This window comes from Idiotropiscis lumnitzeri, chromosome 17 (assembly GCF_059441095.1).
Source record: "Idiotropiscis lumnitzeri isolate Australia: NSW breed Sydney's pygmy pipehorse chromosome 17, RoL_Ilum_1.0, whole genome shotgun sequence".
NCBI classification, from domain to species: domain Eukaryota; kingdom Metazoa; phylum Chordata; class Actinopteri; order Syngnathiformes; family Syngnathidae; genus Idiotropiscis; species Idiotropiscis lumnitzeri.
In genome coordinates this window covers 16,914,658-16,939,522 of record NC_142407.1, presented here as the reverse complement: position 1 = coordinate 16,939,522, position 24,865 = coordinate 16,914,658, and the positions used below count along the sequence as shown (strand labels likewise).

The 24,865-nt window shown below is 51.1% G+C and overlaps 2 protein-coding genes and 1 long non-coding RNA gene across 3 annotated transcripts; 2 read left to right on the top strand and 1 right to left on the bottom strand.

The window, feature by feature from the left end:
* The first annotated feature begins 163 nt into the window (after positions 1–163).
* On the top strand, positions 164–3,857 carry ovca2 (OVCA2 serine hydrolase domain containing). Its single transcript, XM_088279626.1, has 3 exons — positions 164–2,203; positions 3,223–3,544; positions 3,615–3,857. The coding sequence occupies exons 1-3, from the start codon at positions 2,065–2,067 to the stop codon at positions 3,811–3,813; spliced, it is 660 nt and encodes a 219-aa protein (XP_088135752.1). The 5' UTR covers positions 164–2,064; the 3' UTR covers positions 3,814–3,857.
* Positions 3,858–4,643: 786 nt separating this feature from the next.
* On the bottom strand, positions 4,644–8,315 carry LOC148320650 (uncharacterized). Its single transcript, XR_015839595.1, has 2 exons — positions 8,165–8,315; positions 4,644–6,434 (listed from the first exon to the last, which is right to left on the bottom strand). It is a non-coding gene; the product is annotated as an uncharacterized LOC148320650 (long non-coding RNA).
* Positions 8,316–11,740: 3,425 nt separating this feature from the next.
* On the top strand, positions 11,741–24,584 carry smg6 (SMG6 nonsense mediated mRNA decay factor). Its single transcript, XM_088280384.1, is given in 19 exon segments — positions 11,741–11,882; positions 12,864–14,057; positions 14,310–14,877; positions 15,688–15,880; positions 15,953–16,063; positions 16,962–17,068; positions 17,716–17,794; positions 17,880–18,173; positions 18,499–18,560; positions 18,750–18,895; positions 18,965–19,084; positions 19,623–19,797; positions 19,876–20,095; positions 20,561–20,740; positions 20,742–20,990; positions 21,120–21,264; positions 22,648–22,877; positions 23,000–23,081; positions 23,702–24,584. Coding segments are annotated over 19 exon segments (4,362 nt in total). The 5' UTR covers positions 11,741–11,809; the 3' UTR covers positions 23,836–24,584.
* The last annotated feature ends 281 nt before the right edge of the window (positions 24,585–24,865 follow it).

The window sequence follows — 24,865 nt, the reverse complement described above, 5'->3', positions numbered from 1 at the left end:
AACCTTTGCTGTACACAGTAACACTGGGAGAAGGGATAACAAAAAAAAAAAAAAGGCACCGCTGGTGCGGAAGCGGCGAGCGTCCACTAGAGTGCGCTGCTGCTGCTCGCGCCGGCTGACCAGGCCAGTGTGGAAGAAATGAGCCGAGTGAAGGTCGCCGCATCCGTTGACGAGCCACAAAGAAGGTCGTCGTCGTCCTCGCCGGAAACTGCATTTGGGGAATTTGGCAATCGTGCGCGAGATGTCCGCAGGCACTTCCGCGTTGGCTCCATCATCATCATCGTCATCACGGGGCGCCAGCAGTCCAGGAAAAGGCGGTGAAGGCGGGGTTAATGTAGCGGATGGGCGGAGACAATGGCGCAGCCGGGGGCGGACAAAAGGAAGTGAGGTGCGACGCTCGTTTTGTGACATGTCAAATAAACCACGATTATTGGGGCGAAGTTGACGTTCTAGTCCCACCCGCAATAAGCAAGGACATGGTTTTGATACAAAGTTCCCCCTTCGACATGCTCGAAACACGATTAACGATTGTTTTAATGGATTCATCTGTCAGTGAGTTGGGTGATTCGTTGATGAAGTGGACTTTTTTTTTCTTCATCTCCATTAAAAACAGGACACTATTTGAAAGGGACAGTCCGGAAAATGCACAGAATTAACTACGCGACATCCCTGCCGGAGCGGCGGGATGAAGAAAAACCTTCAAACTTGGCTTCCACCGTAAGAGCTAACCGACGGCGACGTTAGCTTCTGGCGTGACGTCAACCGCTGCTACCCGAATTCCACCTCAAGTGTTCGCCGCATCCAATGATAATTTGTGAAGGAGCATTCCGCTTCAGTGTCATTTTCGAAAGAGCGCACAGAGTGGTGTTTTTCGGTGACGCGCGATTGAATGGGCGGCGGGTCCCTGAAAAGGGAAAAACTTTGTGATTGGACAAAAGGCAACAAAGTGAGGAGGAGTGCCATCACCTGAGTGCGTTTCGGCTGTGGTGGGCGGGGTCCGACACTCCGATCACGAAAACCTTCTTGGGGGGCCGTCTGACTCCGCCCCTCCTGAAAGTCAACATCGAGAGACTCGAATAGAGTCGGCGTTTCATCGCTGATGACGGCACGGCACGACACAAAACGATTCGCAAAACACGTTCAACCTCTATTGAATTGACAAAATATTTGATGCTCAAGCAGATTGTTTTTGCAGGATGGCAGAAATTGGACAACATTTACGTTTGAGAGGCTCACATTCTGAAAATGTGGACAATTTGACATGTTTAAACTATGAATTGATTGTTCAAATAGTTCATGATTGATATGCTAACCAATTCGTTGCTGTCGAGAGTCACACGAACTGGGATGTCTGCGTTTAAGGGGCGTGGCCTAGTGAGGCACAGCAGATTGGGCGATTGGTTGGCCTTCACGCGAGTGACTGCGCGTGAGCTGTGGTCCACAGCAGCTCCTTGCAAGTGACGCCGGAGTGAGCCTGCTTAACGGTTTAAAAAAAAAAAGGTTGAATTGGCATTTTCTTTTATTCCTCTCCCTAATTGAAATAAAAGAAAAAAAGGAGTCAATCAGACAAAAAGCTCCAAACAAATTTTTTTTTTAATCAAACCGTTCAAGTCCACCTATTTGCCTCTTGGGATCAAAGTGCCGAATTTCTGCCTCAAATCAAATTCTTCCGGAAACATTTTTTGGGACTGACCGTGTGTGGGGGGGGTGTATTTTGAGACTGAACTCACATATGTAAATACTTATATTCACTCGAGCCTCACAAGTATTGCAGTAGTGGACGAGTCCAGTTTTTCACACACAAAGGGTTGGCTTTCAACTTTTTTTCCCCACGTAAAAGACATCCTAACGACGTGACAGTAATGCAGTTTGTTTATTTGTTTGTTTTATTTAGAGACTCAAAATGTGCAAATAGAACAGCCAGGGGTAACAACACAAAACAAAACACAGAGACATCGAAATATATTTGAAAAACACGTGAGTTGAAAAGGCGTGACGTCATCAGAAGGCGCGCAGGCCACCGAAAGCCGACCGCACTTCGGATCTCTTTCACTTCACCCGCCCATGATGGCGCCTTTGCGGGTGCTGTGCCTTCACGGTTACCGGCAGAACGGCGCTTCGTTCCGGGAGAAGACGGGCGCCCTGAGGAAGCTCCTCAAGACGAACGTCCACTTTGTGTACGTGAACGCGCCGCACTTGCTTGGTGAGCGCAACTCGCTTCAAAATGGAGCTTGTCGTGTGAGGTAGACATGAAATATTACGGAATTGCTGAAACATTACTTGATTTGATTGAATTTAATTTCAGGAGTCGAACGTGACAGACGACGCAGTTGATTGAGTGGCCACTAGACGGCGGTATAAGCGCACTGTGCGCGTCACTGTTGTGACCAAACTCAGTAGAATGTGAGAATTTTTATATTTGGAAGCTTTACGACAAGCTTGAGAAACCTTGACGATACTCAACTGAAACGTGATTGCGTAACATTCAACTCAATGTTGAATGAAATGAACATTTTGATTGTTCTGTAAAATATTTCAAGCCTTATCCACTATGAAAAGAAAATGCCATTGTCGTCATTAAGAATTATTTGATTACCGTCGTCTGTAGCCTGGAACATTTGTTTAAGAACTGTTAATCTGGCAATTATTTTGTCGAGTAACCTGTGGATCGATTGAAATCTGCGCATATTCAATGTCAAGAAGCTGAAGTTCTGAGAATTTGGACAATTTTACATTTAGCAAAGTCTCAAATTGATTATTAAAATCATTTATTAATTAATTAGGTAATTGCTTAGTTTACACCCCTCCTTTACAAGTATATAGAAATGGAGCTGAATCGTTTCAGCCCTTGGAGTCAAACGATGCGCAATTGCCGACATAGTAATTGTAGAGAATTCAGTATATTGTTCCAGCGTTTGTATGAACAAATTAGGCAGTTTATTTTTTTTTTCTTTCCCCTAACCCTCAAGGTACTTGTCCTGAATAACAAAATGACGTTTCTATTCTATTCAACAATCATTTCATTTTTCATATTTTTTTCTCCTATGTCAGTTTATGGCACAGCCATAATAAGTCATAATCATAATAAGTCTTGAATATACCAGATTTTTTTTTTTTACATTTCAAATTCCTCACCTTAGTTTGGAATTTTGTAGGAAAGATTCTAGACATTTCCGGGACTATTCCAGGACTAACGTGGTTGTTGTTGCTATGGTGGCGCAGCCCAAGACGGCGTCGGCGACACTCCGGACGGTGCCGGCGGGGACCGGGATGCCAGAGGCTGGTGGTTCTCTGACCCCGCCGCCCACACCTTCAACGCGCGTCAGCGGTGCGACGAGAGCGCCGGCCTGGACGAGAGCGTGGCGGCGCTGCGCCAGGCCGTGCGGGATCACGGCCCGTTTGACGGCATCCTGGGCTTCAGCCAAGGCGCCGCTTTTGTGGCCATGCTGTGCGCGCTGCAGGAGTCCAACTCTGAGCCGGACTTCACCTTCCGCTTCGCCGTCCTGGTCGCTGGCTTCCGCAGCGCCTGCGCGCAGCACCTGAGGTGAGGCCCGGGATCAGGATGATGACCGCATGCGCCGTAAATGTTGTTGCGCTTTCCACCCCTTCCTCAGATTCTACTCGACGCCGCTCCGGATGGCGTCCATGCACGTGTTCGGCCTGGAGGACGGCGTGATTCCCGCCGACGTGAGCCGGGATCTCCTCCCCGTTTTCCGAGAGCCGCACGTGCTCACGCATCCCGGTGGACATTTTGTCCCGGCTGCCGCTGCTCACAGGCAAAACTACCAGAATTTTCTGGCGCGCTTCCAGTGACGGCGGACGCAAACCGCACGCACAATAAATGATTTGAAATGTCACTTCCTCTTTTGAAATCAATCGCGACCACAAGAATCTCTCCAAAGTAAAAGCGAGCGCCACAATTTGTCTGATTCCAAGCTTGCGAGTCACGACGCCCCCGCCCCCCTCGCATGTGCGCCACTTTGATGTCTAAATATCAGCCAATGGATATTTTGCCGACCAATTCACAAGCTAAACTTCCATTTTGGAGCCAGGTGGTCGGATGATTTGGAGAGATTGTGCCAAGAGCTCAGGTCCGTCCCTCTTTCTCTGATCTCCATCTCAAGAAGAGGAGGAAGTGCGCTCGTTCACACAATCGGTTCCCAATGAGGGATTTCCCCCCCCCCACGACCCGGGCATTAACGCTTTGAAAATGCTCGTGCAAAATGATCACGAGAAAAGAGAATCGATGGGAAGCTCAAGAAAAGGCCTGCCGTGACTTGTGCAGGCTCGTGCGTTCGGAAAACTGTCCGACACAAACAAACGGAACAGAAATTAATTGAGTCCCAAGTCAAAGATTTCAAAGGAATGTCATGTCGTCGAGAACTTATCTGGTCCTCGAAATAAATGTTGCTTGCTTTCCAGAACTCGGCAGCCTTTTTTGCCAGTCGGTCGCGTGCCCTTCGGCCGCTACGTCGGTACCGTCCCGGGCTCGACCCGTCAGCCTTATTCCTAAAAATCCATTATTATCATATCTAACTTTATTTATTGACTTAAAATCAAACACAGTTTGCGTGAAAAAAGAAAGATCGTACATATGCACGGACCAAGACGCAATGTCTCCCGCTGGCCTTGTGCAACGTCAACCCACTTTTTTCTTTCTTTATTTTTTTTCATCAAAAGACTTTGATTGAAGTTTGAAGCCATACAAATAATGAGTTAAGCCGCACAAGACATTTTGCAAATGTTTTGTCTCGCTGCTGTGGTTCCATCCGGCGCCCGGCAGAGGCCAAACGTTGCGTCTCTGCGATGACGTCTGCCCCTAGCGACCATGGCTGTAGACTGTTACCATGGTTACCACTCGCGAGCGTAACAATCTAAAGCCACGGTCGCCATGGAGACAGTAGCTGCAGCGGCGCAGTTGGTTGGCACGGCAACTGCAGGCCTGCCGGTCGGCTCTCATTGGCTGGCTCCCGACGGGACCATCCCGGGCCGTCCAGGCCTCATTTTCTCATTTTCCTCCAATGCATGTGACTTCCACTCACACGCTCTCTCTGCTTGGCGATGTTTTTGATGAAAGACGCACGTGTGCCTTTGTTGGCAGGCAGCCAAATCGGCTCAGATAAGACTCACTCGCTTGCATTTGAACGCAAATGAGTTTCCAATTCCAAATTTCCACCTTTCAACTGCATATCTAGTTTACAAATCCCATCCAGTATGTTCCAACCCGCGATGCTAAGCTAACAGAAGCTCGGGTCAAAGGCTACCTACCTTGTGAGCAAGCAAGGCCATGGCTGGCTGACCTGCGTTCGAATCGCGCTCACGTACGCTAACATGCTGGCGGATCCCGATGACCAGCCGCTCCCAAAACGAATGGCTGGCATCCGCTGTCAAAACTGGCCCAAAAATATCATCGCCGTGGTGACCTCGCTGGGATCAGGTCATTTGGTGACTGCAGTATCAACGTTTCACCAACAGAGGGAGCCAAAAGACTGAAAGCATCCCGAGGAGTTGGAAGCCAGGCGGATGGTCTTTGACGCGGACTGCAAAAGTGTGCGTGGATGCCGTCAGCATGCGTCATGCGGGGGGGGGGGTCTTTCTTTTTCCCCGAACGTCCGTCCATCCGGGCAGCCCGGGTCGGTGCGTTTGCCAGGCGTCAGTAGCCATGACTGTAGACTGTTACTGTAGCGGGGGCTTTGCAAACAAAGCAGTAAGCAGTCTAAAGCCAAGGTGCTGATGCTCCGGCCGGCTTCTGCACAATCCAAAAAGAAAAACGCAAACGAGGGCAAAAGTCATGATCACCCCAAAGTCGGCATTGAAAAAAAGAAAGAAAGAACCTTGAATAAGCGCAGCAAGACTGCCCATTCGAGTTTGGCTTTTTCTTCCCTCAACATTGATTGACGATTGTGTGCCGAAACGCAACTATGCGGGTCTCCGCTGTACTGCGCCATACTCTTACTGGGGCCACAATTGTCTTCTTTGCGCTACTCTTCATCTTCTGAAATGGCAACTTGGCTGTTTTTCAACAAACCGCCATCAACCTTTCTGAGCCAGAAGTTGTGACTGACGAGCTGGCAGTCATTCGCTGTGGAGCTTTGCTGACACTTTTGGAATATCCCTCCAAAGTACATGCGTAACACCCATCCCTCGTGTGCTAACTTCTGCAATTAAGATTAGCAAAAAATAACATTTCTGCTTGACTCTTCCGATTATCATTTCTCTTCAATTTCTTTTTTTACAATCGCCTTTTCAGAGGCCATTTAGGACTCACGCGTCGTCTAAATGGCAGATGAGCACTTGAGCGGCTCACAATTGTACATCGCCGCCGTCTAGTCCAGCGGAAGCGCTTGTTTGCCAACGACGCCACCCGTCGCTACGTGTGAGCACACGATGTTGAAAACGGATTTTGTGCTTGCTTGGCTTCTCTCCAGCTGAACCTACACAGAAAAAAAAGACAACATGTCAAGGTAGCTACAACGAACACGCTGCCTCTGCAATGGCTAACTTGAAACCAATTAATACATCGAGTTATTGATGCCGATGCAATCGCCTGAGTCCACTTTTACTCTGAAGCTGGCCCTCGTCACGGAGACCTTGACTTGCGTTTTTGACTTTCTTGATTGCACTTTTAATTGATGTGACTTAGTTGCCCCCAACATCAACACAACGCCATCCCCAAATCATATTCTGTCGCTAATTTAGGACGCAAACAAAGCGCAAGTTAATTACAAGTCCCCGGTGTTAATGCTAGCTGTTAGCATTAGCAACAAGCTCCAGGCCGATCCTTGGCTTACTTCTTTTTTTAAATATTTTAGACCGAGATTACTTTGTAATGCATGTTTAGAGGAAAGGAATGTGGCTTAAATTGTACTCTGAGGTCTTTTGCATTCAAATAAAAAGAAATGGAGAAAAAAAAAAGCTAAATAAAACTTTCACTTTTGCTCGGAAAATAATTTGAAGAAAACATTCTGCTCAAAACGTCTGTATGATTCCTTATTTTATCCACTGTACCGCATATAAAATAAGAATGTACCGCCTTGTGTTATGTTACGTTAAATTGTGTTCTTAAATTGTGAACGGCCAAATTAGGGAGAAAAGCATTCAATAAAATAAATAAGCCAAAGTTGTATTTATTTATTTTTACCGATCTGACTAAACGATCCAATCCGAATGGTGATTTATGAGATCCGATGCACCGCGACAAGGGACTATGTTGACACTTGAGTTGAGGAGCTTCAAAGTATAGTGAACTCCGCTATCTTGTGGCAATTACAGACCTTTGATGATTGAGAGTGTGGATGACTTGATTTGAGATTTTTCACTCTCTTGCATCTCATGAAAGGGGCCAGCGAGCAGCGACGTTTAACCATGATGACGTGAAATCTTACCTCAGTATTATTTCCATTTGATTTGATTTCAACATGCTAATGCTAATCAGCATGCGTGGAAGCGCGTTTTCCCGCCCCTTTAGCTGCACGTGGTCCGAACACCGCCTCTCATCGCCTCTATCCGTGGTTGTGAGCTATGAGTTTGTGACGTCACGCATTCCGACAACCAATGGGCTTGGATCTCTCTCGGGCTCCTGACGTATCAGAGCGCGCCCAGCTGCTGGGTTTCCATGGCAGCAAGAGACGTGCACGTTCCCGCGCAAACAACGAGTTGTGAATGAACAAAAGCGTTCATAGATCTACCGCTCCCCTTCCGACGTGCTTGAGCTCGCGATTAGGCCCACCCCTGCTCCCCCCACTCGCCCCCACTGCGCAATCCCGCCCGTGCACAGCGGAGGATCACACTGCGGGATGCGCGTGCACGACGCCCACTTTTTTTTCGGCTTGTAGTAGCTTGCGCGTGTAGGCTGCCTCCGCATCGTGCGCAAGAATGACGCGGAGCTGACGTCACCGAACAAGGACGTCATCGGGAGCAAACAACAACTGGAAGTCCAAATAAGGCCAAAGTGGCTCCCAGCCGCAAGAAAGACAAGCAAGTGACCGGAAGTGGAAAAACAAGCGCTGGGTGACACGCGCACGCGCATACCTGGTTAGACTGAATACTGAGACATTGGCGCGAAAAGTCAAGTTCGAGTGAGTCACACTGCAGCAGCGCTCACCTTCATCATCATCATCATCATCACTCCCCATGATAACCGCGCTATCACTTTTGCACTCACCCGCCAAAAGTTGCGCGCACACGTTGGACTGTCAGCAACGTCGTCCACGTGCGTGCAAATTGTTCACGCGCGCACGCCTCCTCTTTCTCCATCTTCTTCTTTGTGTTTTTCTTCTTGTTCTCGTGATGTGGTTGCTGCGCGGAGCCGCCGCTCGCTTCCCTCACAGAGTGGCTCTCCCATCCTCCGTGGGCTTTTTATAGAGATGCCCTAGTAACTCGTAAAGGGTGGGCTGGGTGGGGGATTTGGGGGGCAGCGCATTCATTCAAAGATTCACCTACACGCGTACGTGCGTGGACACGTCACGGCAGCGCATGTGCTGCTATTTATAAGGGACGACGGGGGGAGCGGTGGGTGCTCGGCTTTCACCCACATCATCATCACCGTCGTGCAGAGGGAAATGATTCCATTTCATTTCATTGGTCTGAAAATGATTTATTTATCCCAACTATTTTTGGGTGTTGAGCTATTTACGCTCGCAACGTATTGCGACAAGAAGAGCAATTCAAGGCTGATCCGCTAGCCGGCAGAAGGTCGCGTTTCAATTCAAGACAAAACAAAAGCAAAATTCACTTTGTCGGCCGTCTGGCGTTTGGCGAGCACACCAGGAGCAGCACACTGTCCATTATTGAATTGAAGCAAAAAGCTGTCGGATGGCAATTTCTCGCTCTTCACTTAGAATTCTTTATATGTGCAATTTGTGTAACCTTGCACAATGCACAACGCTACGATCGTGTCCTTATTTTACTGTGATGAGTCCGGACAGGAGCTGCTCATAGCGAGCCGTGCTTTTGGCCGGCCCGTGCAGTCGCCACGCCACCGGAAGGCCTCCGCCAGCCGGCCTGACGTCCGAAGGGCACTGCGGCCCGCGGGTCATTCAAATCTCCAGCGCTGAGGAAACGGCGATCGTGTTGTCCGAGTGCATGTCGTTTTGTTCATTTCCTTTTGCGAAGAACGTTTGTTTTTTGTTTTTTTCCTGTGCGTGTGTGATCGGGCTTCTGTTTTTCTCCCAGCAGCCACCCACTTCCTCTTTCTTCCCCCCATTCTGACTCATACTGATATCCCTGTGAGGCACCCCTATGCGCAAGTGCACACGCACACACGCATTTGTGTTTTCTCTCCTTTTGATTCGCGAACGTGCAGGCAGATGTGAGAACTAAACAGAAAAATGGAGAGAGCAGACCTGACGAGAAAGAAGTTTGGGATGTAGAAATGAGGCGGAGGAGATGAGGGAGAGGGCTGAAGAAGAAGTTGTCGAAAGGATGGAGGAGGAGTGATGCAAGAAGAAGAGGTGCAAAGGGGGTGAGATGAGAGGAGAAAAAAACGGAGAGGGAGAAATGGACGGAGTTGGGAATCGTCTAAGTTCCTGTCGGTATTTCAGGTCGAGCACCGCCATCCCTCTTCACTGACCAATAATTTCACAACTACACATCCATCAAATCTAAGCCTAAGCCTAAAGCTAACATCTGTACCAAATCTGGACTGGAGGTCCCAGAATCAAGATGAGAGCGCCTCAAGGGAGGCGTCTGCCCCCGCATCTTTTCCTCCTCTGTGTGTGTGAGAACGCTGGTGGGAGGTATCAATCCCACTCACTCAAGCCGTCCATGTCCGCCCACTCCTGTTTGCGACAAACTCTGAAGCATGATTTGAAATTCAAAGACAACCGAGGACTACATTTGCCTTTGCCAAGCCGTCCAACTGAGACTCCCACACGCACGCGTCAACACCAAAGTAAATTTGACGCTGAATTTCAGCATGACAAATTTACGCTGAATATTTGACTCTCAAATTTTACTGCGACCAAATATTGTCCTTTTACAGTCAAATGTAGGCTACCAAATGTACTGTGTGCAGATAGACAATATAACAGTCCCCACAGTCATATTACAAATATTACTACCATACTGATGCTCTGTGTGGAGTTGAGACCAGTGGCGGAGCAAAGATTTGTTTTTCCTGGGAGGGATATCTCGGATGGTTCACACAAGAAAACTAAAATGTTTTACTATTCCAAAATATTTGTCAAAAAAATGCTGATAAAAAAATCATTACATGTTCCCCACTGGGGTTGGAAATGTGGGTAAAAAAAAAACAAAAACATGAAAACAAGTATCTGGTCATGCACCTGTGGGGGGTCCATTTTAGAGGGGTGGGGGTGCAACCCCTTCATCGGTTGAGACGTCTCTCTATGAGCAGTCTACTTGGGCGTCTGCGCTCGGGTGGCCGAGTCGGGCAGCACAATGGCCATGAAACTGATTTGGAGTGACAAAGATGGTCGATTTCAATTCTTCTGCAGTGCAAGCTTCGACACGCTCGCTCACGACTTGTCGTCGTCCGTCTTATCTTCAGCCGAGTGCCATGAAGCTCTTCCTCTCCTCCCAGCTTCACGCCTGTGCGTAGGCGTCATGGGGGGGCGGGGCCATTGGGCGGGCCGGTGAAACCCCCCTTTGGCGCCCAGATCAGATTCACCTGCAAAAAAAAAAAAATCGGCCCCCGCTTTTCTCGCATTGGTATTCACACCAGCCCTCTTACTCATCATCCTCCTCTTCACCCCGGCTCCCGCGCGTGTGTGTGTCATCTTTCTGCATTGCTTCACTTGCATTTTGCTGCAACACACACACACACACACACACGCGAAGACACACGCCCACTACTTCCGGCGGGGCAACTCCATTCACACTTTCTAACACACACACACACGCACACACGCGCGCTCACGAACATATCACTTCCGGTGTGCCCCCACTTCTCCTCATGCTCACATTGCAGACACACTAGATCCTAAAAAGTGGTGCAGATGCGAAATAAGACGGTGAGAGGATTTCATGATCGAAATGGAACCGACGGAAGTCACGTAGCCTTCAGAAGTCAATATCACACTCCTGACGATATCACCATGGCAACAAAATGTAACATCAAAGTCGATCAGCCAGTATCCATCCATCCATTATCTGAGCCGCTTCTCCTCACGAGGGTCATGGGCGTGCTGGAGCCTATCCCAGATGTTTTTGAGTACCCCCTAGACTGGTTGCCAGACATTCGTAGGGCACACAAAGATGAACAACCATTCACACTTACAAACACACCGAGGGGCAATTCTGAGTGTCCAATCAATGGGCCATGCTTGTTTTTGGAATGCGGGAGGAAACCCGAGTACCCGGAGAAAAGCCACGTCGGCACAGGGAGAACATGCAAACTCCACACAGGAAGGCCGAAGCCGGAATGGAACCCTGCATCTCCGTACGGGCGTGCAAATCAGCCCCCCACCGTGCCGCCCGAAGTAACCAGTATATTCGTGTAATCGTTGTGATGGCAAAAAAAAGTCACAAGCAGAAAATACCACATACAGTGTTTTTGTTCAACTCATTGATATGCCTTTAAGTATGTTAAATATTGACGATTGTTTTTCTTTTTATATTTTTCGAAAAACTTCATTTGGGATATATTGTTACATGTTTTGCTATTTATTTCAATAAAGCAAAAAAAAAGAAAAAGGAAAAAAAAAAACACTTAGCAGCCGGCATCGCTTTTGGCCTAGTTTGTCCAGTGGCGGCCACCGTAGCCAAGTTTTTTTTTTTTTTAAATCTTTTTGGTCTTGTCTTGTTTTGGTTTGTGTTGTTGCTTTTGTCGTTGTGGAGGCCGAACGAGATGGCGGAGCACCTGGACCGAGTGCGAATCTCGGCCGCTGAACTTCGAGCGTCCAGTTGTTCACTTGATCAAGGTGAAAACACAACAAAAAATAAAAGAAGCTTCCAGCTTGCTCGTATGTCGGCGCCATGAGGATCGCGCGGACCTGCTCGACGTGCGCCCACGCGCTTGGCTAGCTTTGGTGCTAATGTGGCTAATGCTAATGGTGCTAATGCTAGCACTGTGCGCTTTGCTTTGCTTTTCAGCGTCACTGACATGCTGCGACAACTACCGACACACACATAATTAAGTGACAGTAATGTATGCTTTAAACAAACAAAAAAATGAGTTCAGAGTGCAGTTAAACGACAAGCGTTCCTAGTGACGTCACGAGGACAACAAAAGCGGGAGTTTGCTCAACTTGTTGCCTAGTACGAAGTGACGCGAAGAATTGACGCGCCTCGTGTTGCGAACGTGAACAATTGCCAATATTTACGTGTGAATTATATAATAAGATAATCAGGCAGTAGGCTCGATTAGGATTCACTTAATTGGTCCGATGTGTTTACGTTTACTACCGATGTCTTTTGCCCATTGCCCATCTATCAATGCCCGTGACAGGCAGAACACATTTCAATTCTGGCTGAAGAATTGAAATGTATTCAACCTGAGTCTCCACCTTTTGTCATTCATACAGCTGAGTAGGTCGCATCTTTGTGTTCAACTAAACAAGCGGGATGTCCCACTGAGACAAGTTCATTCGTTATTCATGAGCCCCGACCATTCCCAAGTAATTTACGCCGCCCCTATTGCCTATCAACGTTACAATATGGTACCACACCATGACGTTTGTCAAAATGAAGCTCCTCATGTCAACATAGTTCCTTGGCACCAAAATTTATTAAGATCATGGCAGAGCATTTAATTTTGACGGTCGATTGATGTTTGTTTGTTGTGAATAATCACTTGTATCCAGTTGAATTCAATTTAGATCTTTGCACCAAAGTATTTATCAGTGGCTGGTTGAAAATTTGAATTGCAAAACGTTTCATGTGTGTTATTTCTCGGAGCGTAGCAGACGGTCACATACGCAAGACGCACCGACGGCGTCCCGACATGCAGCGCTACCAGCGGGGGCCCGGACAGGGACGGCAGCGGCGTGACAGCGAGGAGACCGAAGACACTCTGATCGACCGCTGCGGAACCCCGCCGGCCCACCTGCGCAATCTCAATCCGAGGGAGGGCAAAAAGAACCTCCCCGCGCCCGGCGTCGACACGATGCCCGGTGACACAGACGTGCGAGAAAGTCAGGAGCCCGCCGGAGCCGGCAAGTTCAAGAAACCCCGTAAACCCGACCGGGAATTTTACCAGCCCGCGAGCCGCCGGAACGTCCCGGGGAAAGACTGCGGCGGGCTGCCAGAACTGGATAAGCCTCCGCCGGGGAATCATGACAACAAAGCCAAAGAAAGAAAAGCAAAGGGCAACGATGAAAACAGAAAAGGCACTCAGCAAAATGCCAAATCCAAGGAGACAAATAGGAATGTGGAGAAACTGGTGGGCAAAGTGGAGAATCTCAGCATCAAGGGGAAAGCGTCCCGCAAAGACGGCGAGGACACCGCCGAACACAGAGGCAAAAGCGCGGCTCAGGAAAGACGAGACGACGCAGAGAAGAGGGGAAAGCATCGTGGAAGAGGCAACGGGGAGGAGGAGGAGAAGAAGAGCCAGACTGTCGCCGTGCCCGGCGAGTGGCAAAAAGTGAAAAGCGGGGGCAACGAGACCGACAAATCAGGAGAGACTCATCCAAAAAGAAGAAGTGACGAGAAAAACGGCGGCGGTGGCGGGGAAGACGACAGAGGCGCTCCGACGCAAAGGAAAGGTCAGCGAAGCGAGTGCTCCAAATGGGATGGCGCCGCACCCGCCTCCAAGCGCTATTCCAAGTCTGACATTCGTCGTCAGCGCCGCCGCACGTACAGCAGCAGCTCGGCCGGCAGCGCCACCGGTCCGGACGCCGCCAACAGGCCCGACCGCCCGCAGAGAGGAATCCGCGGATCGTCCTGGGACGATTTGGGCGCGGAAGGTGAGACGAGCGACGCGCCGAACGACGGGCGCGTTCGCCGGATGGACGACGCCGGGGAGGCCCGCAACCGGTCCAAAGGAAGCAAAGGCAGAGGACGAGGACGGGGACTCCTCAGGGTCTCCGCGGACAAGAACCAGGCCGCCTCTGGGGACTGCCACAAACACGGACCGGCTCCTCGGGGCCGAGGTGGGGGTAAGTGCGTGCGTCTGTGTTATTGACGCACCTTTCCATACTTTGTACATGCGTCATCCATAAGCAAGGGATGACGAATAAGGTCGAGGACGGAACGGTGCCGAGATCGCGGCCCGAGGGCGGGGGACCGACCGGCAAAAAAAGGGTTGAGTCTCTGGCAGTGGCCCAATATGTTACCGGCCCGAAATCCGACGTGAAATCACATTGAAATGCGAAATTTCGAGGTGTCGTCATGAAACGTGTCTCCAGCAGGCATCCTGGTGCTGCCGTCCGGCGGCGAGCTCGCCGAGCCTCCCGAATCGGGCCGGCGCATGCTTTTTGGCGGAGCTGCTTCAAAGGCCCGAGGAGGTCGCGGCGGAGGCTCCAGGCGCCTCTGGGACCCCAACAATCCCGAGCAGAAACCGGCGCCGACGGCGGCCGGCCGACGGGAGCGACTGCAGGCGGGATACGGACAGCTGCACTTTCTCGACACGGATGACGAAGTAGCGGCGAGTCCTCTGGTGTCGCAGCAGCAGCAGGCGGCCGCCTTGGCCTACTACAAGTTCCAGAAGTCGGACAACCCCTATTGCTGCCCGCCGCCCGCCGGCCAGCGCTACCCTTTCGCCGTGGCGCCGCCCTACCAGCTGTCCAATGGCGCGTACTCGTACAGAGGTTACGCGCAGGCGGGCGGCGGCCTGACGGCAGAGGAGGAGGAGCGGCGGGCCAGGGGCGAGCTGGGCCGCATGCTCCGGGCGGCCGACTCGCAGGAAGTTCAGCTCAGCAACCTGTTGTCCCGAGACCGACTCAGCTCCGACGGACTGGAGCGCATGGCCCAGCTCAGGTCGGTGCACTTGAAGTCACGTTTGCACCGCATCGCACGCGCACCTCCTGATTCTCGCGTGTTTTCAGTTCCAAGAACAAACAAAACGTTTTTTGCCTCTATCGTGGGCGCTTGACATGACAGACGCACTCCAAAGACAATTTCGCGCCGAGCGTTCAAAGCGATCCGCTGTCAATCGTCGACGTGGAATTAAAAAGCTGCGCCGGGGTCACGTCGACGTCACCTTTTCCTTTTGACGGCATTCGAGAAACGTTTGCGAAGCGAGGACACTCTTTGTTGAAGCTTTGCAGGTGCGTTTTTCAACGGGAGGCGGCTCTGGAGCGCAGCCCGGCCCGTCTCCCGCTTGCGCTCTTTTGACTACCGAGCCGCGTTGTTGTGACACGGTGAAACAAGATGGCGCCTTTGGTACCAACGCGGCGCCATGGCATCACACATGCCGGCGTGCGGAGCGGTCGCGACGCTTCTTTTGCTCTTTGTCGGCAATTTTGGCAAGCCACTTTTGTGATGTTGCGCGCCGTCGTTGACGCTCGCCCCGTCTTGTGAATGACTGAGCGATTCCGCCAAGCTCCTTTTCCAGCCCGTCACGGCACCCGGCAGCTCACCCGTGCCGCGTTCCAAACGGCATTCCTTGACTTTCGCCGTCCCTTTGTTTCTGCTTTGGGAACGCGCACCCAAAGTTCTGGATGATTTGCAAAAAAACGATCCGTTTGAACTTGAACTAGTTTGCCTTTGTGGTGTATTCAATTGACGAGAGGTTGGACGTGATTTGCGGACCGTTTGACAACATTTGCATTTGTTGCCGACGCTCAGGGCGGAGCTGCTGGCCGTGTACGAGCGCGTGGTCCTGAGCGACATGGAGCTGGCCGACTCGCAGAGCGTGGACCAGGCGCTGTGGAAGAACGTCTTCTACCAGGTCATCGAGCACTTTCGCCAGCTGCTCAAGGACCCCGCCGCCGACAAGCCGGCGCACGTCCGCAATGTGCTGCTGGCGCTGCTCGACGAGGTCTGCCGCGGAACGTGGCGACCATTCAAACCTTTTGCTTTTGGCTGACCGGCGCACGTGACCTGTTTTCAGGGAGCGCGCTTCTTCGACGCCTTGCTCCAGAAGCTGCAGACGGTCTACCGATTCAAACTGGACGACTACATGGACGGCATGGCCATCAGGGCGCGGCCGCTGCGCAAAACGGTACGTGTCGCAATTGGCAAAAAAGTGCACGTCGTTGACATTCCTCGGAAGGGGGGTGCAATTTCCAAATCGCAAATTATTTCTTTCTTTGTTTTGCTTCGTGTCTGGATTCTGCGCACGCGGTCAGAGTTGAGGACGCGCAATAACTCGCGTTTTCCATCTCAGCGGAGAAGTTTGTTTGCTGACTTTGACGCTACGCTGCGAGTCGGTGTTTAGTCCGTTCGCTTGTCAATGAATTATGAATTCATGCTTCATCATTGGTCTCAGGTCCAAGACCAAAATAGTTGCCGGATTATTGTATTACGCATTCATTGATGGTTACAAAAGAGAGGGAGGACCTTAGAAAAGAATCACATCTTAAATTGCAATTGTAATATTGACGGGGCGTGGATTATTTTTCTCAATTGAATTTGAGCGAGCGTCCGATGGCGATTGATGAAAAGATGGAAGCGGCGTCCGCTTCGGCTGCGTTGCCGACGTCGCTTCTCGCCGTGCCTCGCAAAGACGTCACGTCGATGCTCCGTCGCTTTGGGAATCGGACGAGTTTGGGCTCGGAAGAAAAACGTTTCACGCATTCTATTCATCCGATCTTGCATCACGAGTGAACCGCGGCATTGTTGTGTGTGTGCGGCAGGAGAAACCACAGGGGCATGAATGCAGTTTTTTTAGTAAATCCGAATGTAAAACAAAAACCACGGAGGCAACCAATTTTTTTGGAAGAAATCCGCGCTAACAGCGTGACGTCGTCAGCAGGAGCCGACGGCGGCTGTGCGGCCGACGTTTTCCGACAAACTGCACCGCAGCATATTCAAACGCAGCGCTTGGAAATATCCTACCTGGGAAAAACACAAAAGCTCAACAATGAAAGTAACGCGGCGCTGCTTTGGTGTTGCCGCAGGTCAAGTACGCTCTGATCAGCGCTCAGCGCTGTCTCATCTGTCAAGGCGACATCGCTCGCTACCGGGAACAAGCCGGCGACTCGACCGACTATGGAAAAGCCCGCAGGTACCGAGACAGCTTTTGTTTTTTTGTTATTCACCGCTGACTGATCCGGTTGCGGCCTGCTTTGCGCTCGCACTTGCCTCCTGGCTTGAGAGGTCGGCGACGACGTGGCGTCTTCAACTCGTACGCCGCCGATTGATGACGACGTTCCATCCGGGTTCGGTGTCTTGCTCCAAGACGCTTTGGGGGATGGAACCCGCGTCCTTCCGTTTGGGAAACCGCCGCTGCGCCGCGTGTGAACTGGAAGCGTCTCCCGTAGCTCGTGTACTTTTTATTTCTTTATTGAAAAAGAAAGTTTGGGCTGCGTTTGTGTTTTGACGTCCGCATATTTAATGCTTGTCTGACGACACCAGCCATCAATTAGAAATTTTTGCTGTTTTTTTGCTAGTCTCGCAAAGGGATTGTCAGGCTTGCGACATAATTGAGCCGATTGCGCGGGAGGTTGGACACTGATGGTTGGAAATGACTGGATGACGTGCAAGCGAGCTTTCGCTTACTTGGACCCCGTACCGCGTTTCTTTTTTCAACGCGGTAAACTCCTCTTGTTTTTGTTCTTGCCGACCGCGTCTCGTGGCAGATTCAATTTGCAAAGGCTTTGCGGCTGCACTGTATCGTGTGCGTTTGATAGCCATCAGTGTGATTTCTCTCAGCTGGTACTTGAAAGCTCAGCAGATCGCCCCCAAAAACGGCCGCCCGTACAACCAGCTGGCCCTGCTGGCGGTCTACACCGTGAGTGACCGAACGGCGATCTTCAGCCGCGTCTCGTTTGCTTCGCGCCTTGATCCGCCAATTTTTGTGTGTCTCCCCCCCGCAGAAGCGCAAGCTGGACGCCGTCTATTACTACATGCGCAGCCTGGCGGCGTCCAACCCCATCCTGACGGCCAGAGAGAGCCTGATCAGCCTCTTTGAGGAGGCCAAGCGCAAGACGGAGCAGCTGGAGCGTCGCAGGAGGCAGGATGAGCAGGACGGCGGCTCCCGGGGGCCCGCCGTCCAGGGCCGCGGCGGCTCCGAGGACGGGGCGCGCTCCGAGGTCTGGGTGCGTCCCGGCAAACACGCCGGCGGAGACTCGCAACGGGACGCGGAGCTCGGCGGGCTCGATGGCGCCGATGTAAGGCCGCGAATCTCACAGACACCGATTGCCCTTCGTGCTCACGGGTGAACATCAGAGACGCGCAACTCCCGTGTAACGCAGACACAATGTGAGTTTGCAAAAATCAGACCCATCTAACGCTAGTTTTAAACTGAACGTTAGTTTTAAAGACCAGGCGTCACTGTCAAAGACACGCGGAAACTGAAATAGCAAAGACCGCCGGCTCAAAGACACAATTCTATTCGTAACGTGAGTTTCAGCCACAACAAAGCGAGCCGGCTTCAACCGCAACTCGGCCGTCGGAGGCGCGTCAGTGACCTTTGGTCCTCCTGCTTCTTTTCAGCTCAACAAGAGATTCATCCTGAGTTTCCTGCACGCGCATGGAAAGCTCTTCACCAAAGTGGGGTGAGTCCGACTCGAATCAAATACACGGGCTCTCGTCGCGCGTGAGTCGAGTCGAGTCGAGTCGAGTCGAGTCGAGTCGAGTCGAGTCGAGTCGAGTCGAGTCCCATAAGATTTGAGTCTGCCGCCGCGAAAGCAACCCAAAAAAAAAAACCCCAGCCGAACCCAAAGTTCCTTTTCGTACGCGTGCAGGATGGAGTCGTTCCCCAGGGTGTCCCGGCGGGTTGTGCGCGAGTTCCGTGCGCTGCTCCAACACGGCCCGTCAGTCGTGGGCAGCACGCAGCTGCTGCAGATTGTCGCCGTCAACATGTTCACCGTACACAACGCCCTCACTCGAGGTAACGCACACACATACGTGCACGCGCACGCCACGTGACTCACGCGTGTGTCATCCTTCGGCGACTCAGACGCCGGTGAAGGAGGAGCGTGTCGCTCGATGCTGCAGGAGCAGAGCACGGCGCTGGGCCTGGCCATGTTTGCGCTGATGGTGCAACGCTGCACGCAGATGCTCACGGACGCCTGCGCAGGTACGACGGCTGCCCGATGAGCAACGAAATATTCATCGCCGTTGTTTTAGTCAGAATTGAAATCACGGTTATTCAAACAATTAATTTTTTTACAAAACAAAAGGATATGAAGACAAATCCAATTGTTTAGTGTTATTGCGCTCCCCAGTCTCGCTGTACAACGGCAATAAAGGGCGTTCCCATCCCGATTCATTTTGATGACTCGCTCGGCCCTCGCAGGTACGCCGACGTTGCCTTCAGATAGCGATGACCTCGCGCTGTATGATGACAGAGACCTCTGCGGCACTTTGGCAGATTGTGAACGAATGAGTAAAAAAAATGTTTTCCCATTGACGCGCTCACGTTTGCATCGAAAAACATTTGTAGGAAGACGGTCGAGCAAGTCTCACTGGCGTATATTCTTTCTCATATTGCAGCAGCTTTTATGCATGCGTAGCATTTTTTTTCACTTTTGTCCACCGCCCCGAGCAGGTCAGCGCAATGTCTCGTAGGGTTTCTGTCTGTGCGCCGCGCTTTGGCTCACTCCGTGTCTCAACAGCACCGACGTCCACGTTTGACATGGAGCGCGAGCGCAAGGAGGATGAGCCGGAGGCCCCGCTGAGGGTCTCGCGCTTCCCGGCACACTTGCGGGAACTCCTGCCCGGCATCAAGGTTTGGTCCGACTGGATGCTGGGACACCCGGACCAGTGGAACCCGCCGCCCTGCAACATCGAGTGAGCGCCCGCGCTTGGTTGGCCGCCTGCCGCCGCGTGTTTTCCCCTCACGTCCTCCTTCCTCGTCCCCCACCGCAGCGACAGCCCGGACGTGTGGCAGTGCCTGGCCCGCCTGTGCAACGTGCTGGCGCGCGTCCACCACGGCGAGGTGCCGCTCTACAAAGTGGACACGGACGAGGCGGACGGCGACGAGGACTTGATGGTGCTGCAGCTGAAGGAGGACGGGCTCCTCGCCGGCTTTGTCCCGCTGCTGGCCGCGCCGCAGGAGCCCTGCTATGTCGACCCGCTCGCTGACGCGGTATGCCGCCTGCAGACCAAGACAGAGCACAGCATCGGCACTCCACATTTAAAAAAAAAAATAAAATATGCGCAATTCCCTTGCTAACGTGAGCCAGGCGCATATAGACTGTGGAACGAACGTTTCAAACGTCAACCATTTAGATACGCAAGTGCTCCATAGCAAGACTTGAAAGACCAAAAAGAGAGACACGGGTGCGCGTGTACTCCATGCCACCGTTTTTCTCAACCTTTCAAATGGAAATCAGCAACTTTGTGTGTGTTTAATGCTCCCGAAACAAGACACGCGTCCCGCTTCACCACGTCACGTTCGTGTCGTCCGCAGCAGCAATTTAGGAAGCAGCACACAAACGGGGGCGCAGGCGCGTTGAGACAGACACACAAATCAAAAGCATCCAGGACAGGCCTTTCAGCCGCAAAGTGCAAATAGACTTCATGACCGCCTTCACGTGCTCTTTGCCTTCAGGCCGTAGCCGCCGACTGCAAACGGGTGACGGTGCTCAAGTACTTCTTGGAGGCGCTGTGCGGGCAGGAAGAACCTCTGCTGGCCTTCAAGGGCGGGAAATATGTCGCCGTGGCGCCGCCCGCTCCCTCTCGGCACGCCGGCACCGGGCAGCGATCGCCGTCCGACAAAGAGGTGACGTTTGGCCAGGTCTTCAAATGTCACGAGGACGCATTCAAGCGTATTGTCGATTGGTGCCCAGGCTGATGATGTCATCACGGAGTCGTCGTCGTCGCCGTCGCCGTCGGAAGGCGAGGAAGACTTTGACTGTGACGGGGAGGAGGAAGAGGCGTCGGCGGGAGAGGGCGAGAGCGACATCAGACAGCTGAAGGCGCGGCGCCACGCTCTCGCCAGCAAGCTGGTGCAGCAGCAGAAGCGCCGCCGGAAAATTCAGGTAAGCGCAGACTAGGGGCAGAAAAAAAAAGCCAGCAACTATTGTTGCATCGCAGCTGATTTTGGGTTCCATCAATGAGACGGAGCAAACATCTGCTTTTTTCTCCCCCCCCGGGTGGTCCGGTGCCAGGCGGTGCTGCAGACCAGCAGGCGGCTGCAGCTGGAGGTGCGTCCTCTCTTCCTGGTGCCCGACACCAACGGCTTCATCGACCACCTGGTGGCGCTCAAGAAGCTCCTCCAGTGTGGAAGCTACTTTGTGGTGGTGCCGCTCATTGGTAACATTTTAGTCTGCTGTTTCCATTTTTTTTGGGGGGGGGGGGTAATCATTTTCCTGTGAACTCAACTGCGCCCAGTTGGCAGACCGTCAACAACTGTTCCGATAAGACACTTCCAGCTCCAAAAACGAAGCGTGGGAAAAAAGTCCACTTAGCATCATGCTAACACTCAATGGCAAAGTCCGTTCGCTGGCTAATGGATCGCATCTTTGTCACAAACGAGTAGATTTGAGCACAAACAAATGTAGACTGACAATATTGCAATCCTCGCTGACATATCTTCTTTATCCTCTGTTTGAAAAGCACTTCCTTTGTTACTGTACAGCTTCAAGTACATTTTAGGTGAACCATTGACTTCCCATATCAATGCGTCATTTAGGTCTGAAACTAACGATTCTTTTAATCCATTTTCCATTATTTGGACGAAAAAAAAGTTTTTCAAATGTGCTTCCCATTATTCAGCACAGGAGTCAAATCAGATGTTTGCAAATGTCTCATTTCCATCAAATTGTTCTCATTTGATGAATCGTCGATTAAACATTGCACGGGCGCCGGTGTTGTTTTTGTCAACCGTGACGCCCCTTTTTTTTTTCGTGACGATGACGCGCTAAACGAGGTCGTTTGATGCCGAAAACATGACGTGAACCAACATGAATTTTCATAGACGAGACCAAATTGTGAACGCGTGGTCCGTCAGACGTGTTCAGAATTTCTCTCATCCCTTCCTATTGTTCATGTCACGCGTCTTTCCACAAATTGCATCGCCGGTGCAACCTATCCTCATTTTGGGCACGCCCGCCATCGGGACAGCGTAGCTCACGCCGACACGACCAAACACGAACACTTGAGCTGTCATTAAAAATGCGTCAGCGCTCATTCGTCTCGGCTCGCGCGCTTTCCTTTGCCGGACCGCGACGACAGCGACACTTGCTTGTGATCAAAGCCATTAGACGAGACAAATGTTTGATTGAGTTTGGACTTGTGCTGCTGTATTAGAACAAGTCTATGCTGTTAAAACGTTTTTATTTTCTTCATTTGTGTTACTTTAAAGCCACAACAGCTGACAAATAAAACGTTTTGGGTTCTCGGCTTATTTTGGAGCCATGAGCATCGATTGCACCGTTCCCACTCGGAGCGGTTTGGAACGTGTCGTCCATCAGAAAGTCTTTGCTATTGGGCGGCAATTTTGAACTCAAACAGACTAAAACCTTTTTGTGTTTTTCTCAACTAAAACTATCACGAATGGCAATGACGAAATGGGACAAAAATGCGACATTACTGACGAGCGCGACATAAAAGCAATTGTTGACGGAAGCTGAACTAATAGTAGCGGAGTGCTCCGAGTGTGTTTTTTGTTTTGAAATTGGGTTTTTGCCGCGGCAGTGATCACGGAGCTGGACGGCTTGGCGAAAGGCCAGGACGCTTCGGGGGGAGGAGGAGGCGGTGGAGGCCTGGCGGCGCATGTGCGCAGCGTGCAGGAGAAGGCGCGTCAGGCGGTGCTGTTCTTGGAGCGGGCCTTCGAGGCGCGTGAGCCGCGGCTGCGGGCGCTCACCAGCCGGGGGAGCCAGCTGGAGTCCATCGCCTTCCGCAGCGAAGACACCTCGGGACAGCAGGTCAGGACGTCAGGCGGGAGCACCGAGTCGCGATGTCCAGATGTGGTTGGGCCCGGAAGAAGGTTCTGACTTTGGGCCCGAAAGATTTGAACCAACCAATGCCGAGTGTTTGCTGTTGCCAGGGCAACAACGATGACGTCATCCTGTCCTGCTGCCTCCACTACTGCCAGGACAAAGCCAAGGACTTGATGCCCAACCAAAGAAGTAAGACGTTGACTCCACTTTGGTTTCGTTTTTGTTTTTTGCGACTTCCACCGATGAACGCTCATCCCTGCACGTGCTACTTGCTACAAACGCGGAGTCAATGTTGACAACTTGGCCATTTTTCCCGCCTCACTGATAATCCACAAAAGCCACTCGGGACATGAATTTGCACAAAGTAACACGTGTAGTGAGCGCAATCGTTTTCGCAGAGCTTTATTTTGGATTTCTTTGGCGCCTTTTGTCTCGGTATTGAAGTGAGGGGAGGAGCCTCATATCGCCACGTAACCAAGCTTGAAAACATCTTCTCGTACAACAACTTTTCATGGACGGCAGTAAATGGCGGAGAAGGAAAATGAATACATTTGTCAAATGATAGAGGACTATATCGCACGATTGACATTTTTGATATCATATGTAGTTCTTGCAGCTAACAACAAAAAAAATATGGAGACTGAATTAAAGCAGCAATTTCATCAATTGATGTGAAAATGTGTTATTGTTTCAAAACATGTGGAAGTCAACCCCCCCCCCCAAAAAAAAAAAAATAGAGTTTTTGTGCGTGCATTTTTCCACTTGCCGTGATGCGATTTTCAGTTGACAAAAGTGACAAAATGTTTCAGACGGTGGGACGGTGCGTCTTCATCGCGAGGTGGTCCTCCTCACGGACGACCGCAACCTGCGCGTCAAAGCCTTGACACGCAACGTGCCCGTCCGAGACATCCCCGCCTTCCTCAGCTGGGCCAAAGTGGGCTGAACACACCACCGGGACCAACTACGACGGTGTGGATGGGAAGCCCCCAGCCCCAATCCCATCCTCCTCATCTTCCTCTTCCTCAGGATGACTTGTGTGCGAGGGGACGCCGCCGAGCCGTCCGTGCGGCAATTTGACGGCCAGGCGGCGCGCTGCGGCAGAGAAACTCGGGCGCACGGCGGCCCCAAGGCGGCGCTGCGCGTCGTTCTCACCTGCTAGCGAGCTAGTGCGCGTGTGCAGGTGTTTGATGCTCCGAAGGAAGTGCCGGCTGACTTCACTCAGATGCGTTTGGAAAGGCCGAGCTTCTTCTTTTTTTATTTCTTGGCTTGAAATCAAAACTGCAGCATTTTGGCAAATATTTGTGCTGGATTGACGCAATCGCGACATTCCGCTAAGCGTCTACGTGTTGGTTTCCAGGGTGGAATCCAAAGAATATCCTCCCATCGTTTTGTTTCTTTATCAATTTCAAGTTACAATTTCCAGACAGCACAATTTGTTAGAATGGCAAATAATATATATATATATATAAATTATATATATATATATAGATTTTTTTTTTTGTGTGCGTTTCTAATTTCCTTCATGTTGTGTTGCAGCTGGAGCGTGCCTTTATTTATTTGATTGCAGTTTTTGTTTTCCACTCGTGTGTTGTGGCCAGCGCTGCTCTTTTGTTTTTTTTTGTGGCCGCAAACATTTCTGAAATGCCGAATTCGTTCGTTGCTGATGCGCCATTAAAAACTTCATGCTGATGATGCAGTGATTGTCGTCCGCTTTATTTGAACACTCCATGTGCAAGAAAAATCCAATCATCACAGCAGATTGCGTGCAAATGTACATTTTGGCACACTTGAACGTGACTCGAATTTGACTCGCTTGCATTCCAAACAAGACGCGACACGAACGAAACGGCAGTCAGACCATCCAGTCCAATCCAACTTTATTTCTATCGCGGAGTCTGACTTTCGAAGTGTGAAAACTTTCCTCTGCATAGTTTGCATCCAATTTGCCAGCCAACTCAAGCTGAAAGGAAAAC